The sequence below is a fragment of the Marmota flaviventris genome, chromosome 4 (genome assembly GCF_047511675.1).
Source record: "Marmota flaviventris isolate mMarFla1 chromosome 4, mMarFla1.hap1, whole genome shotgun sequence".
In the NCBI taxonomy this organism is placed as follows: Eukaryota; Metazoa; Chordata; class Mammalia; order Rodentia; family Sciuridae; genus Marmota; species Marmota flaviventris.
In genome coordinates, this window is record NC_092501.1 from 157,352,073 (window position 1) to 157,368,646 (window position 16,574).

At 40.9% G+C, this 16,574-nt stretch overlaps 1 protein-coding gene across 2 annotated transcripts in view; it reads right to left on the minus strand.

Annotated features, from left to right (window-relative positions):
• Window positions 1-16,574, minus strand: part of Nalcn (sodium leak channel, non-selective) — a 281,091-nt gene that overhangs the window by 84,830 nt on the left and 179,687 nt on the right. For both annotated transcript variants that reach the window (XM_027938884.2, XM_071610798.1), the window contains one exon: window positions 16,408-16,482. In XM_027938884.2, coding sequence (XP_027794685.1) covers window positions 16,408-16,482 — 75 coding nt within the window. The remainder of the gene's footprint in view (window positions 1-16,407; window positions 16,483-16,574) is intronic.

The window sequence follows — 16,574 nt, forward strand, 5'->3', positions numbered from 1 at the left end:
GGGCCACAGTAAGGCCAGCTCTGCAGCAGCGGGACTTCACCTGAGCACGTGGAGTAGCTGCTCTGTGGCCCTCTCCCCCTAGTCTGGACCCACTCACCTCCCCCTCTGCTCCCTTTCTTCCCTTTCACTATGATGATCGGGTTATTTTCTCAAGATGCTTGATGGTAAAAATGAAAATGAAAATAGAGGAAAACATTTCTCCGGATCTTTTCTCCTTCCTTGTCCAACTTACTTCTACCAAGAGATGTCTGCTGCCATCTACATTGCTACCTGCTCGTCTTCCGCCCTCTCTGGTCTCTGGTGCCTGAGGCACCAATATCTCCCATGTTGCTAACTGCAGGGGCCACTTGGTCACACAGGTTTTGTTTCAGAGATTCAAAACCTGTGTGAACCCTTCTAACCGGCTTTAATCCATCCTTCAGAAGACCAAAAGATAAAAGAAGTACCATCATTTTCCCTGGTTCTTAAATTAATTCAAGGACTTTCAATAACATGTGGAGGAAAGGCTAATTTTCTGAGTGCCTCCAATGCCTCACCCCTATGCTCTGACCTTATAGACTGTCTCCCTCTCAGGTCCTTCACAGGGCTGTACTGTTATCTTGCTTGTGACACACTTTCGTTTAAACCCGTTTAACTTTTTATATCCTTCCCAAATCGCCTCCTCTAGGAATGTTTTATCAGAACAATTGGCAGTTGAATAGTACGTGTGCATGCTGGCCCTGGGCTCCACACTTTGCATTGCTAATATTACTAGACTTACAAAATAGTTTTCTGATGTAAGATCCAAGCACAGCACCACGCTATGTCCTGTTGTAGATGAGGAAACTCAAGTCCAAGGAGCTTAAGTCAGTTGCCTAAAGTCTTGCAGCTAGATGTGGGAGGACTGGGATTTGACCACAAACTTTTTGATTCCTGAGCTTGAGTTTCTACAAATTGTTTCATACTGCCTCATCAAAACAAGTTTGCAAATAATAAATGTACTTCTACTCCTGCAATCTTATGCTTGCTATTACTTTTATTTGAAACAGTTTCTCCCACTTTCCTAACAAAAGTTGATTCATCATTTCTGACACACCTTCCAGGACCTGACTCTCATCTGAATTACTCTTGCTGTGCACCTTGCTTTTTCTCTCAGGGCTTTCCATTCTAAATTTCTAATGGCACGCGTCTTTCCCTAACTCGATGGCAAATTTTTAATCAAGGGCAGGACTCCTTGCAACTCTTTGGTCTCACATATCATGTTTCAACACATTGACAGTGATAACACAATGATAATGAGTAGAAGAACAGAGAAGGTACTGGGTTGCTGGTGCGCACCTGTATCCCAGTGACTCAGGAGGCTGAGTCAGGAGGACGGTAAGTTCAAAGCCAGCCTCAGCAATTTAGTGAGACCCTAAGCAATATAGCGAGACCCTGTCTCCAAATAAAAAAATGAAAAAGGGCTGGGGATGTGGTTCAGTGATTAAGGGCCCCTGGGTTCAATCCCCAGCACCAATAAAGAACACAGAAGGCAACACAGATGATGACCCATAAACCAGCTGAAGTGAGCCACTGTGTCATCTGCCATCACTCTGTCAATCTTTCCTGAGGTTCTTTACAATGTAGAATTAGCAGTTTTAACCAGCAAAAGCAGTCCTTCTGATGTTGGATGAGTTGTATTACTGGTAAAGATGACAGAAGGGAAATGGCAAGTCACATTGAATTTTCTATTAAAAATACGATCGTACAAAGTGTTTGGCTCCCAGAGAGGTTTGTGCTCCCAACTTTTTAAGATCAAAGAGCATAATTAACTACCAAGTCAGTAGCACGTAATTATGAAAACAAACTTCATAGATGTATGCATTTTTGAACCAGGCAACAAAGCCAATTTATATATTGTGTTATTAGAGTTTATCATAAAAATTATTCTTCCATTAAAAACCCCATTTTATTTTCAAGCAATATTAAACTTACATAAGAATTTCAAAAAGTACAGAGAGTTCCTATATGCCCTTGACCCAGCCTGTTCTTCTTATGTTAGTATCTTACATAACCACAGAACATTTATCAAAACTAAGAAATTTACCTCGGTCTAATACTTTGAACTGTAGCATGGAACTTGTTTGGAATCCCTAAGTTTTTCCATGCATGCTTTTTTTCTGTTCCAGGACTCCAACCAGGACACCACATGCCACATTGCCTATGTTCCCCTTGGCTGCTAACAGCAACTCAGACTTCCCTTGTTTGAATGACCATTTTTAAAAAATGACCATGTAGTGACCATGTTTTCAAAACCACTGGGTTTTGAGAAGCACCAGCCAGATAGTATGTAGAGTATCCCTCAACTTGGTGTTGCCTGGATCTTTCTAATGACCACATTGAAGTTATGGAACTTTCTGGAAGAACACTTTGGAATTATAAGCCTTTTCCACCATATCAAAGCATATATGACATCAACATGCCAATTGTTGGTGATACTAACTACAGTCACCTGAGCAAGGAGTCATCTGTCAGATTTCCTTCACTATAAGATTATAGCAATTTCCCTTTCTTCCTTAATTAGTTAAGAGCCAGTATGAATCCCAGCTGATATTAGGGAGAGGCCAGTTAAGCTTTTGCCTTTGGAGAGAGGAATATCAAAGAATTTACAGACACTTGTTAAAACTGCTGTAATCATTTAAGCATTCACTTGGAGGGGATACTTAGAGGCCACGTCAATATTCTATTTCTCCTTAAAGTTGCGTGCACTATTTTTAGCATTCATTAGTAGATCCCGCCTGCAGTGACTCTATCTGTGGTATCCGCATGGTGTTCTGTCACTTCAATTTTGTTATTGGGAACTATTCTTTGAAAAAAGAGTTGTCTCTTCTATTCATTTTTTTCCAATCATGCATTTACATAAACGGATTTGTGGCTGTTTATTTCATTATTTAGGTGATAAGCTAGTACTATTAGTTATTTTATTGCCCAAAGTGATCCTGCTGTGGGCACCAGGGGCTCTTTCAGTTGACTCCTCTACCTTAGAGGTATTATATTCTCTCTCCCTCCCCCTTTTCCTCCCCTCCCCCATCTCTTCTTCTGCTCCTTCTTACTTTCTGGTACTACAAAATGCTGAGACCAGAAGCTTAGTGCTAGTTTTTTTCCATGTTTATTCATACTCAATCTCCCTTCGGTCATGGGAGCTGTGTCTCAAGACTCCCATGGATTTCTAAAACCACAGATAGTACCAAACCCGATATAGACTGTTTTTTTCCCTATATGCACATATCCATGATAAAATTTTAATTTATTAATTAGGTACAGTAAGGGATGAGTAACAATAACTAGTAATGCAATAGAAAAATCATAACGATGTAGTGTAATGAAAGTTATAGAAACATGGTCTTGCCCTCTCTGAATTTCCACTTCTCCACTTAGAGGACACCCTACGGCTTCTCTTTGGCATATCTGAATTGCTGGTCTCACTGCTCTTGTGCTTTACAGCCATTATGTAAATATTAAGGATGAGCTGAATACAAGCCCTGGGACACCTGACAGTCCATCTGAAAGGGATGACGTCCCAGGTACAACAGGACGGGTGGACAGGAGACACAGGAGATGGGCAAGACTTCAACACAGAGCAGCACATGATTTCAAATGGATGATGTATTTGTTTCTGGGATTTTGCATTTGATATTTTCAGACTGCAGTTGACTTTGGGTAACTGAAACCAAGGAAAGAGAAACTTCAGAAAAGGGAAACTACTGTATTACTGCACCTAGGCCTGCCCGACACATAGGGCCAGCCATGTACCTATGGAGCTGAACCACACATCTGCATTTAGTTTCCGTACACTTACCTACATTTATGTGTGTTTCTTACATAACCACAAAGAAGTGAGAATCATACATGTATGTTATTTTGTACTACCATGTACGTAATATACTACTACTTTATGCATGCACGTACCTAGCATATTCTATCCAATCCAGTATCACAGGGCTTTTCTGGCATTTTTCCAGTTATCTGTAACTTCTGATAGTGTGAAATCTGGCTCTTATTTTCTATTAGTAAAAGTTCTTTCCTTTGTTTATTTTCCCTCCTCCTCCTCCTCCTCCTCCTTCTTCTTCTTCTTTTAAAACTGGGATTGAACCTAGAGGTGTTTACCTCTGAGCCAAACACCTCTGCCCAGCCGTTTTTATTTTTTACTGTGAGATAGGGTCTTGCTAAGTTGCTGAGGCTGGCCTCAGGAGATGCTCCTGCCTCAGCCTCCTGACTAGCTGGGATTATAGGCATGTGCTATCATGCCTGGCCACTATAAATTTCTTTATTTGTCTCACTTTAGAGTACACATGAAGTTGTGTCAGTAATGGTATTCCCAAAAAATAAATACAGCACTTTAAATTAAATGTTAAGAAGACATATTTTGGATGGGAGTCTTTGATTGGGGTTTGAAGCCCACAATAATCTGTTCCCATAAGTATTTCCTTTTCAGGCAAAATTCTTGCATTTCCAAGTTCATTACTTAATATGCTTGTGGTCGACTGTAGAGTGTTAAATTCTGCATACTTTGATAAAAGGGCTTATTAGATGCACTATGAAAATTTACATTAATCAACATATTTTATTCAAAACAGCCTAGAAATAAGAATAACATCAAACAAAATAACACACATATATGATTCTCACTTCTTAGAAATATGTAAATGGCTCCTTTGTTAATGCCAGAGTGCAGAATGTTCAGCAGAGCCTTGGCTGTGTGCTAGAATGCTGGGGTGCAGCGATTTCCCCTGCTCTAGTCCTGAGCAAGTGCATTGCATAGAACAAGGAAAGGTTCACAGGAAATCACTGATCTTCCTTATGGGAAAGCTGAACTATGAATAAAGTAAAAAAGACTGGTTGGCAACTTTTGGAACTATCTTGGTTATTACAAATCGGTGTAGCGCAGCCTGGTCTCATATCTGATCCAAACACTCCTCACCTCCCACCATGCTAAACTACCAGTGGGACTTGTGGTGGTGTCCTGGGGAGGAACATGGTCCCCTCTTTCATTGTGCCTCATCTCCTTCTTTGGCATCTGCTCCTCCAGAGTGCAGGCCAGGGTGAGGTGTAGGGCAAGAAGGGATCAACCTAGGAAGCTAGCCACATCTCACGGTGGTCCTGTCTGGTTTGGTCTGGATCTAGACCTGTTCAACGCTTGTGAACTTTGCTGATGGGAAACATGTAGTTTGTAAACAGAGTTTTGCTTCAGCCTTCTACAGTCTACAGTCTCCTAACAGAAAGGGAGTCTACTCTTCCTAGACCCCTCTCTGGTTGGAGCATCTCTTGAGCTGGCCTGGCCTACAGGCCTCTGGCTTCCCTGCCTCCCTCTAGTATGGGAGCCACTGAAATCCCCTCTGCAATTGATGACATGGCACAGAACTAGGAGGAGCTGGGGTCTCATTGTGCCCAGCCAGACTGCGGCACTTCTAGACAGTCCTGTAACCTACTGCCACATGTACAAAGACTGGCCTGTTACCTTCAGAAATCTCTAGGCCACATGTGGGCATGTTCACCCTGCCCCTACCCCACCATTTTTCAGAGGGAAGACGCCAGTGTCTTTCAACAGTCATCTCCCCTTGCCCTATCCAGTGGCTGCACCAGGTAGTTCTGTTGGCCCTCCAGCTCAAAATCCAGACAGGGGAGCCCCCTATGTGGATGAGTGACAGCCTTGAAACCTTCCCCTCCCCCTGCCCTTGGGAAAAGGATGACTAATCTATGTCACACTGTACTCCTGATGCGCATGCACACCTTCACTCCTGTATCCACTGTATCCACAAGGGAGGGGCCAGCAGGCAGATGATGGACAGGTCCTAACAGTCACCTCTGGAAGACAGAGTCTGGACCCAGCTGCGGTTGGCTCACCTGAGAAGGTGAAGGGCTTAGCTCTAAGCTTTCAGCCACAATTCCAAAGTAAGATGAAATGACCCATTCAAACCTACACTGGGGCCACGTGATATGATCACTTTCCTATAACTTTACAGCAAAAAATCACAGGACATGATGAATTTTAAGAGCCGATGATCTAAGTGGATTGGAATGGATGCATGGCTTTCCTGACTTACGCTTGCAATTTATCCACACACAAATAAGAAATGATGTGGTGTGACATCATTTATTAATGTGACCAGGATTTCATTATGGTAAAATCACCTGAGTTGACAAAAAATCTTCTTACCCTGAGAGGCCACGTCTTACACTGGACTCAGGGGCGGTAGCCCTGGTGCCAGAGCCCACGACACAAGTCAGGGACATCCTTGGTCCAGCTTTTGTGTGTCTTGGATGTCGCCCCCTAGTGGTGATACCTTCAAGTTGCCTATGCTGGGGGCTGAGTGCATGGGCGGGCAGCTGTGAGCAGGTTCCCAGTAGGGAACAGGGGAAAGGTTAGAAATAAGTATATCAAAAAACCCATACAGCACGAACACCAGCGACACAACAGACACTGGCCGTAAATAACAGATCTGGGCACAGTGAGTGTAGCTAGATGCAGCCCAGTGAGACCAAATGAGACCAGACTTCTCCAGATGAGAATGAGATCTGGAAAGGACCTGATAAGAACCTAGTGGTGGTGGTGGTGATGGTGTCTCAATTTAAATCCTTAAAATGGTAGAAAACAATCATATAAGACAATACAGAAGAATGGGGAACCTAACTTATCCAGTCAAACAAGACACACCAGATACTGGTTGAGCAGATCAGTCCTGTTCAACCACTAAAGACTATAAATGTTCCAAAATCCAGAACACTTCTCATCCCAAGCATTTTAGATAAGGGATACTCAACCTGATTCAAACTAGACTTGAGAGCATTTTATGTACTATTACTTCCCCTGTGCCTGGTCCGGTGTCTTGTACTTAGCAAGGACTCAAATATTTGATGAATAAATGAACAAGGAGATGGTTAAAATGCTTTGGGAAGAATTGAAAGTATTTCAGAAGAAAGAACTGGAGAAGCTGTGTGAAAGCTAAGTCCACAAGGACTGTGGGCGGTGACATCTCCGGCACTCATGTCTGGTGTCGAGGTCTAAACAGGTAAGTTTTATTCCAACAAGTTCTAACAGCTATGAAAGTGTTCTTTGATTCAACAGCTGTCAGACACTGCATGAATCTGAAAATCAGTGGTCACACTCTTTTACTTATTGCCAGAACAATCTAGTCTCCCATTGCCTGTGGTAGGAGTTGGGAAACAGAAAGGTGCTTTCGGGGACTCTTCACTATCAGCCTTGCTATTTTAAGTGGTTCAGTGCAGTAAGCTCATTGTTTTCAAAAGTTATGTTCTCTTGATTAAAGGAAGTAAGCAGAGGAGCATCCTCAGTGCTAAGGAGTGGCTCACATCGAGGTGAAGTGAGTGGGATCTTCTCCCCAGGATTGGGCATGTTTTCCCTCCAAACTCCACTCTTTAAAATCTGAAGGTTTATCTTGCAGAGCACTGTGAAAAATTACATTAAAATACTTTTGAACCAGCTCAATTAAATGATGATACAACCAACAAGTCACCCATGTGAAGCTGAAGAGAGAGTCTCAGGTGTGCAGCTTTAATGCTTGTCAATGGAGGAGATTTAAGTAACCTAAAACCATGAAATTTTGGAAGGGTTGATAGAAACCCTTCTTCCAAGAAACTTTCAGATTCATGAAATTTGGGGATTAGTTTGATTCACAGCAGAAGGAAGTTCCTCCACGTGCTGGGAAAGCTTCTCCTGGTTGCCTGGAATTCTGAGAGCCTCCTTTACTCCAGGTGTTCATGGCCTCAGCTGTGCCACTTCTCGGCTTCAGAAGGGGGTCGCTGCTTGTGGAGGCCAGAGAAGGAGGCTCCAGAGTGCGCTAGTTTCCTGAGGCTGCTGCTACAAAGTACCAGAACCTGGTGGATAGAATGGCAGAAGTCTATTGTCTCACTATTTTGGGGACTAGATGTCTTAAGGTCAAGATGCTAGCAGGGTGAGATCCCACAGGGTTGTTCCAAGGGAGAGCTTCTGGGGACCTCATCAACCCACGGGGTTCCATGTAGACACATGGCTGCAAACTCTGTCCCCATCACAAACTGCTCTCCCTGTAAGTCTGTCTGTGTTCCTTCTCCTCTTCTTATAAGGATGCCAGCCACACTGGATCGGGCCCATTCTCATGGCCTGATTCTAACTGCATTACATCTGTAAAGACCTTATTTCCAATGAAGTCACATTTATAGGTGCTGAGCGTTGGAGCTTCATTATATTTTTCTGAGGGACACAATTCAGGTCATACCAGGAGGGCATCAAGTCTTACAGGTACCTCTCCTGTTTTGATCTGACTTCCTGCATCCCTGACTTTTTTACCTGTTTGACTCTGAGAAACCCAGTTGGCAGTTTCCACTTTGTGGATTGACTTCTACGTTGATATTGTGTTGTCTCGATGTTGATAATTGATATTAATTATTATTATTATTCTGAGCCTTGCCATGACTTTCTAGCTTAGACCTTGATCCAAACAGTTCTCAGCCACTTTGTTTCTTTAAACTGATCATATTACTGTTCGTGTCTTAGTGTGACATAAGAATTTATTATTTAAAAATGTCGAACTTTTTTTTTTGATGGAGCTATTTCAGAAATAGCATATCAAATGCAATATAAGATGATCTTTTGAGATCTACATTATGTAAATTTATGGGCAGTCAAATGTAAATGAAGAGTCACCTCCAACTGAAAGATTGAGAGTAGCTTTAAGTGGAGTTCAGTAGCTTCGAAAAGGCTTTTAGTAAAATGCAGAGTTTCCCAACTCTCAGCGACTAAGGATTATAGGTTCTTCAGGGTACGGGTCCTTTACCTCCTGGTCAGTCAAGTGCTTCCTCGAGCAGCAGGAATCCTAGATATCTGATGCCTCCAGGTGGTGGTTCCTCCCTGTTGACTCCGGGTGTTGTACAAATGCCATTATCTATTCATACCACAATGCAAAAAGATTGGGTAGCACTGTAGTAAATGGTGTTAATAGTATCTAAAAGATATTTAAGAATCAGTCAGGAACTAAGTGATCTGTCAGAAGATGCACAGTATGCAGATCTGAGAGCAAAAAGTGACCCTCACTTTCTTAGCTGTCATTCACTCCTCATTTTCTGCACCCCAACTCTGCACCACCCAAGTCTCTTCACCTGCTCTAGATGCCATCATTGACCACCTCATAGGGATCACTACTACACTGAAAGTGTCTGTTTGTTACCTTCTCTCCATCTCACAAGTTACTTGAGGACAGAGACAGTTTCTTGGTCATCACATGTCTCTTGTCACAACATGACACCTGTAGCAAATAGTCAAGAATATCCAGAGCCCAGGCTTACAGAAGGGAGACTTAGTCTCTGGGATGACAATAAGGAATATCTCAGGTGATCTTAGCCCACGCCATTAGGATTTGAATCATGCCACCCTCCTCCCCATCCCTCATCCAATACTGATTTCATTAAGCTCTCTTCTGATGATGAATTTGAGTCCTAGAATATGCAGGTCTATAAGTTGGATAAGCATCTCATTCAGCCCACCTTCTAGATATGCTTCTCATCATGAACAGAAGAATTGCTTGTCAGAGCACAGTGTCTTCTGGTAAGGATTCTGGTTTAGATAGTCCATGGTATCCCAACTCAGGCACTTAGAAATTACATGAACTTGGGCATGAATTTACTTCCCTGAATGTCAGTCTCCATGTTTTGAATATTCAGGATTAAATCTGAAGTGCCCTGCACAAGGAAGTTTTCAATTGACAGCATTACACACAGCAGTTACCTGTATTATTAGAGCAGTTATGTCATTCAGTTTTACACCACATTAGGCTGAGTTCATTCCTGGGAGGGTGTCAAAACACTGAGGAGACGGATGGCTCCACTCAGATTATGAGATGGCAGCCAGGGTGCTGGGTGGCATTTCCAGCACCATGCCTATCTCCTTGCTGTGGCCCTGCATCTGGAATGAGCTCTCAATGCAGGAGGCAAAACATGAAAATGGAAGCATCAGGGTGTAAGAAGACATCAGTCAGAACTCCAGTGGATACGAATTGGTTCTAAGGTGATGGCCCATGGGATCATGGAGGCTGAGCAGTCCCATGAGTTTCCACCTCAAGCCGGAGACCCAAGAACGCCAGTGGTAGAGCTTGATGGCCCGAGAGTCAAAGAGCTGATGGTGCAGGTTCCCTCCTAGGTATGATAAGGCCGAGTGAACCAGCTTGGGGAACGGGGGGACAGGGGCTCACCTTGCCCACCTTTGGTTTCTCTTTGGACCCTTGCTAAACTCACACCTAAATTGACACTCTGATGTCTTCCAGAAGTAACCTTACACATGCACCCCAAATACTGTTACACCAGCTACGTGGACATCCCCTACCCCAGTCAACCTGACACATAACATCAACCCTCACTCAAGGTGAAAAAAAAATATTAACCTGGAGCTCATATTAAAAAAAAAAGAAATAAAAAAAGGCTGGGGATGTAGCTCAGTGGTGGAACACTGGCCTAGTATGCACAAGGCCCTGTACCACAGTACCACGGGGAAAAGAAAAGGAGTAAAAAGAAAGGAATAAAGAAAAAAAGAATATAAGATTTTTTTTTTTAAAGTCCCAGTTAATGAGAGCTAGAAGCTTCTGTGAAAATGTACCCACCACCCTGCAGTGGACTCCATCAAGATGGGACTTCACTGCACTTGAACCAGGATTCAAATGAGACTGGACAAGAGCAGGGGAAGCAATTTTAAATTTCACAGCTTTCAATTTAATCTAAACAGAATATCTATACTTCTGTTTTCAATGATTCTTTCCCTGAGGCTTCTCTGTGGATTTTTCCTTATAGTTTAATGAATTTTATACTGCTTTAAAGAAAACCCTTTAAATCTTTCTCGCACTGCACTTGCAAAAATCACTAGAGCCGAAAGAATTCTCTTCATTTTCTAAATTTGCAGAACTCCACCCACATTTATTCATTTCCTAGTGTTAGTCCTTACCATTGAGCTTCAAGGTTATCATTTCATAACTGTTCAGAGAACAGTTTGGGGACAAGTTTTTGTTCTTGTTTTTTTTGCTTCTATACCAATTGATTTGTGTTCTCAGCACTCACCGAGATCACACATTGATAGATAATCTCATTTCTAGTTAATTTTTTGATCTCATGTAGAAAACTATGTGAGTGTGCTGTGCATTTATTTATTTATTTTCAGGTCCTGATTTGGATTCATGGGATGCTGTAAAGAGAAAAATAGTCTCTACTTAATTAGATATGGGGTCACATAAATTATAGCAGCTACAAAAGAGTGCTATTATGCTAGGGAGCTCTTGTGTCTTAAATCCTACACACAGAGGAAGCAACAGAGAAATTTTGCATGGATGCATGATGGAGGTTACTTTTTTATTGCACTGTTTTATAAGGGCATATCATTGTTTTTTATTTGTTCTAATTAGTTATACATGACAGTAGAATGCACTTTGACACATCTTACGTAAATGCAGTATAACTTCTCATTCTTCTGGTTATACATCATGTAGAATCATACCAATTGTGTAGACATATATGCACCTAGGGTAATAATGTCTGATTCATTCTATTCTTCCTACCCTCGTACACCCTCCCCTCCCTTCACTCCCCTCTTCCTATTCCAAAGTAACTCTATTCTTTCCTAGGTACCCCTCTTATTATGAATGAGCAATCCACATATCAAAGAAAATATTCAGCCTTTGTTTTTGTGGATTGGCTTACTTTTGCTTAGCATGATATTCTCCACCTCCATCCACTTACCAGAAAATGCCATAATTTTATTCTTTGAGGCTGAGTAATATTCCATTGTGTATATGTACCACATTGTCTTTATCCATTCATCTGTTGAAAGACACCTAGTTTGGTTCCATAGTTCAGCTGTCCTGAGTTGAGCTGCTCTAAACATTAATGTGGCTGCATCACTGTAGAACGCTGATTTTAAGTCCTTTAGGTATAAACTGAGGAGTGGGATAGCTGGGTTAAATGGTGGTTCCATTCCAAGTTTTCTGAGGAATCTCCATACTGCTTTGCATAGTGGTTGCACCAATTTGCAGTCCCACCAGCAAGTATGAGTGTGCCTTTCTCCCCACATCCTCCCCAACATTTATTGTTGCTTGTATTCTTGATGATTGCCACTCGGGCTCAAGTGCGATAAAATTTTAGAGTAGTTTTGATTTAGGGTGACTTTTAATAGCACTATTTATCTGAGTAACAAATGAAAAGCCACAGGTGTGACCACAATGACACTGACTGGTGATACCTTGGAGAGGGATGATAGAAATGGGCACTTTACATGACAGCCTCTCTAACTTTGTCTCAAGATCTCTTTTATTTCCCCTCTGAAACCCAGCTTCAAAAATCAAAAAGAAAACAATAGAACCTTTTCCACCAGATGCTTTGAGTAAGCAATAAGAAGTTCATTACCGCCTCTTTGTTTTGTTTTTTCAAGAAAGCCTCTATGAGGAGACTTCAGAGCTTTGGCATTAAGGAATCAGTGCTGCTGCCTAGGACTTGTGGATTTCCAGCTGGACGTACTGACGTGGCATGTAGTTAGCATGTGGTCTCCTACTGGGTAAGAGCAGAACACCCTTTACACTTTCTCAAGTGTTAAAAATGGCCCACTAGCCCCACACCGTCTCATGTGGACCCGGAGAGGCCAGCATCCCTGGCTGGACCCTGCTGTCTAAAGTGGAAGGAGACTACAGAGGAAAATAGTGGGACAAACACAGGGCGTCACGTGTCCACATAAGGAAGAGACAGTCCCTGCTGTTGATCATGCAGAGCACGGGAGCCCCAGCAGGAAGGCACCGGGTCCTTTGGCATTCCCCGCTCCGCGTGGTCACATGCCTGCCCTAACCACTGGGTCCTTCACACACCTCCCTGAGCGTCCTCTCTTGAGGGTTTCCAACTTCACTTCTTCTCTTCTGCATTCTCGTTTCCTCTATGTTTTACTTTCTGCCATCTTGTCCAGCTTCTGGGTGCTATGGCCTCTCCCAAGCATGGACGCTGCTTTCTCCCCATCTCTCCAGCCCTTGAGGGTCTTCCTCTTCAGCCTCTCTATTTTAGAGATCACTGTCACAGGTCCCCATTCCTCTTGAAAAATATCTATGAATCAATTTCTGTTTTTTACCACAATGGATTAAAAAAACCCACAGGTTCATAAAGATCTCTGGAGGTCTCACCACGATGCTGACTTGCTGCTGGCATATCATGCACCTGTCCAAGAAGGGCCACTGCTCCGAGGTCATAAAGGACAAGGTGCCCTGACCATGAACAGTTCTCATCAGCACTCCACCCCCATGCCTCTTACTAGAGCATCTGATTTTTTAAGGGAAACAAATAACTATTTTGGAGAGTTTTAATGTCTTCACTGTTTAATTCACCACCATTTCTCAGGGAACTGGGCCTTACCTCAATAGCTGCTTGGTGAATATAATGATGACACTGTCATCTAGAGCATCATTATTTATTTAAAAAATTAATAGTTTTATCAGCAAGTGCCCCCACTGCACCTATCACTCATAATATGGCTTTAGCTTGCTTCAACATAGTTTACAGATGATGAACTTAGGCTTTTGGTCCAAATTGCCTAGGTTCAAATCCTAGCTCTGTCATTTGTTAGCTGTGTGACCATGGACACATTGTTCAATTTCTCTGTAACTTATCTTTCTCTGTGACTTATCTGTGACTTATCTTCCTCATCTGCAATACGGATAAAATAATAATACCTGTATTGACTGGTTGTTTTGAACAGTAAGTGGACATAATAAGCACCTAGCACTGAGAAAGGATACAGCAAATATTACCATAGCTATATGGACCTATAGATTGGTAAAAATAGAAAAAGGATTTTAAAAATTGAAATTTGAATTAGCAAATAGTGAATTTGGAACATGTAGTATTTTCTGGCACTTGAAACATCAGGAAAATAAAAAATTTTTCCCCCTTACAATCCTTCCATTCCTTTCTCTATCTGGGATAGTAAAAGTAGAGTCTATACATTTAAATCTTGGGGGATGAACCTGTGTACATGGAAAATTTAATAAACAAACATTTCACACAACATTTTGATTAGAGATTTTTAAGAAGCTTGTAAAAGACTGTAAATATCAGGTGTCTGTATGATTGTGAACACAGTGTGAAACTGCAGGTACACATGCTTGTGTGTGTGTGTGTGTGTGTGTGTGTATTCATAAAATTATTCTACCTCAAAGGCCAAGATCACTGAGAATAAGGTAATACAGAGACATAAAAATGGCGCAATTGTCAACACTAAAGAAAATACAAAAATTTCTTATGCAAAATGGAAGACAGCAAACCAGGAATGTTTTAGTTTAGAATAATAATATTTAAAATAATAATAGCTCCAAGTATGAAATTCAGTGATTTTGGGGTATGAGATCAGTAGAAGAATTTAATAGATTTGTAGTCTCAATCTAATCAGGAATAAAGAGCAATGTGAAAAGTACTAGTGAAATGGAATTGCTGCTTTATGGTTAGAGTTTTCAGTGCCCAAATATTTTTCCTTATTCAAAGAAACCACTCCAAAATGTGGACTAGCACAATTGGATAACCAGTTCTGACATACAGAATTTCCAGAAGCACAGACTTCACTAATACAGAGCAAACGTCTAAATAAAAAGCCATTTCTATAACTAATGATATATAGTAAAATTGAAGAGCCACACGTTTATTTAACTTCATAGTTGAGGAAGAAATTCAGATGCCAATTATGGTCCTGAGTTTTTGTTAGTTTTTCCCGTGGTGTCAGATAAAAATAAAATGAAATGCCTAAAGTAACGGTTGGATATATAAATGCCAAAACCAAAAAGTAAAAAATTTAAAGAGGCTATGCATATATGGGTACAAAATAACTTAAAATACCGAAAAAACCAACAGTGCAAAATACTCTGAGATTTGATTTCATAAATTAAAAAAACCTGCTACATAAAATTTTATTTTATGGCTTTCTAGCAGAAATCCTATTTTAATGTGGGCTGGAATCATGTAGCATTTTACTCAGCCAATGGTTATTTAATATCACATTCAATCTGGCAGTTACAGCAGTTAGAAAAAACAGAATATTTTCATTTTATGTATAGAATACATATTTTAATGTATTATATCAGGGACTTTCAAATTTTCTGCATAATAAACATGGCAGATAGGAAAATCCATATCTAATACCAGATTTGAAAAGCATGGTCTGAAGTATTTCTACAGCTGAAGATTTTTATTGGTCATGTCAAATTATATGGTTGATGAATTTCAATTTTGTACTGACACATTGCATATTTTTCCACAACTAGAAGCCACATAAAGCTTTTGTGTCAATGGCATGCAAGAGCTTCCCAATCGTATTTGAAGAACCTATCACTGCCGCTACAAAGAGAAAAGATCTGGAGACGTCATCTATAAGTGTGTCTGCATAGCTCCAGGACAGGGAAGAACTTAGGACCTTGTTCAGTATGCTCATGATGGGAATCTTCCTATCAAATTATTATTCCTTATTGATACCCTTGGTTAAAAGCAGTGGTTTTGGAGGTAAGAGTAATATAATAAAATGCCTAAAGTGACCATTAGATATATTTCCAAAAAAGCTTACTTTTTTTCCCCTGTTGTGTTAAAAATAGACAACTTCTGAAAATTCTGAATGTACAGGGCCTTCATATAATTCCAACAGGATTGTTTTAGAGCTGTGTTTCTGCTGTTAACATCTCAACTATTCTTGTGTGTTGGTGACCCAAGAAAGTCTTCCTGAGAGCCCACTCTCTCACCAGCTAACCACGGAGACCCCTATGCTCCATGTAACAGAAACTGTGGGAATAGCTGGCCACACTACCATCTTTCTGCCTTTGTAACATAACTGCCACACATTCCCATGTCCATTTACGGGGTACAACTCTCACCGCCATGACACAGTCTGTTTTCGTATACAACTGGACACATGTCTGATCATTTATTCTTTTAAATTTCTTCCAATCCCTATGGGCTTGCAGAGCAAATTCTCTTTTAGTGCCTAGAGGTCAGATAAATTGATGTTTCATATTTTATGATGGAATGATGATCAAAAGTATTTCATAGAGTTAGGAGAACTGGCAACCTGGCCCTGTGGCATTTGATTTCCAGACAATTCATTCAATGACAGGGGGAGAATGGTCTTCAAATCCAACTTATTAAACTAGACCTATCTTATTTTTTTAACTCAAAAGTAATAATCTAAAATTATTCCTAAGATATTTATAAAGTCATAGAAATCTCCCATGTTGTTATTAAAGTTAAACTTAAAAAGGACATTTTTCCAACTCAGACTGTCTTCACTTATTAAATTCAAATATTTTTTGCTTTGAAGCTCAAACTTTTAATATCACTGCAAGCACACATTTTGCTCTTATTTTTCAAATGCAGATTTTAAAGTCCCCCTCCATTACTTACTTGTTTAAGCTTCTTTAGATCTTCATCAAGTTCTAAGTTGTCCAAAATAACAGCAACAAACAAACTCAGGAGGATCTATAAAATGGTTAAATAACAATGAAAAAACCCACGTGCCAAAAGTAACAAAATATTATATAATATAGAATATCTACCTAAAATACATCATA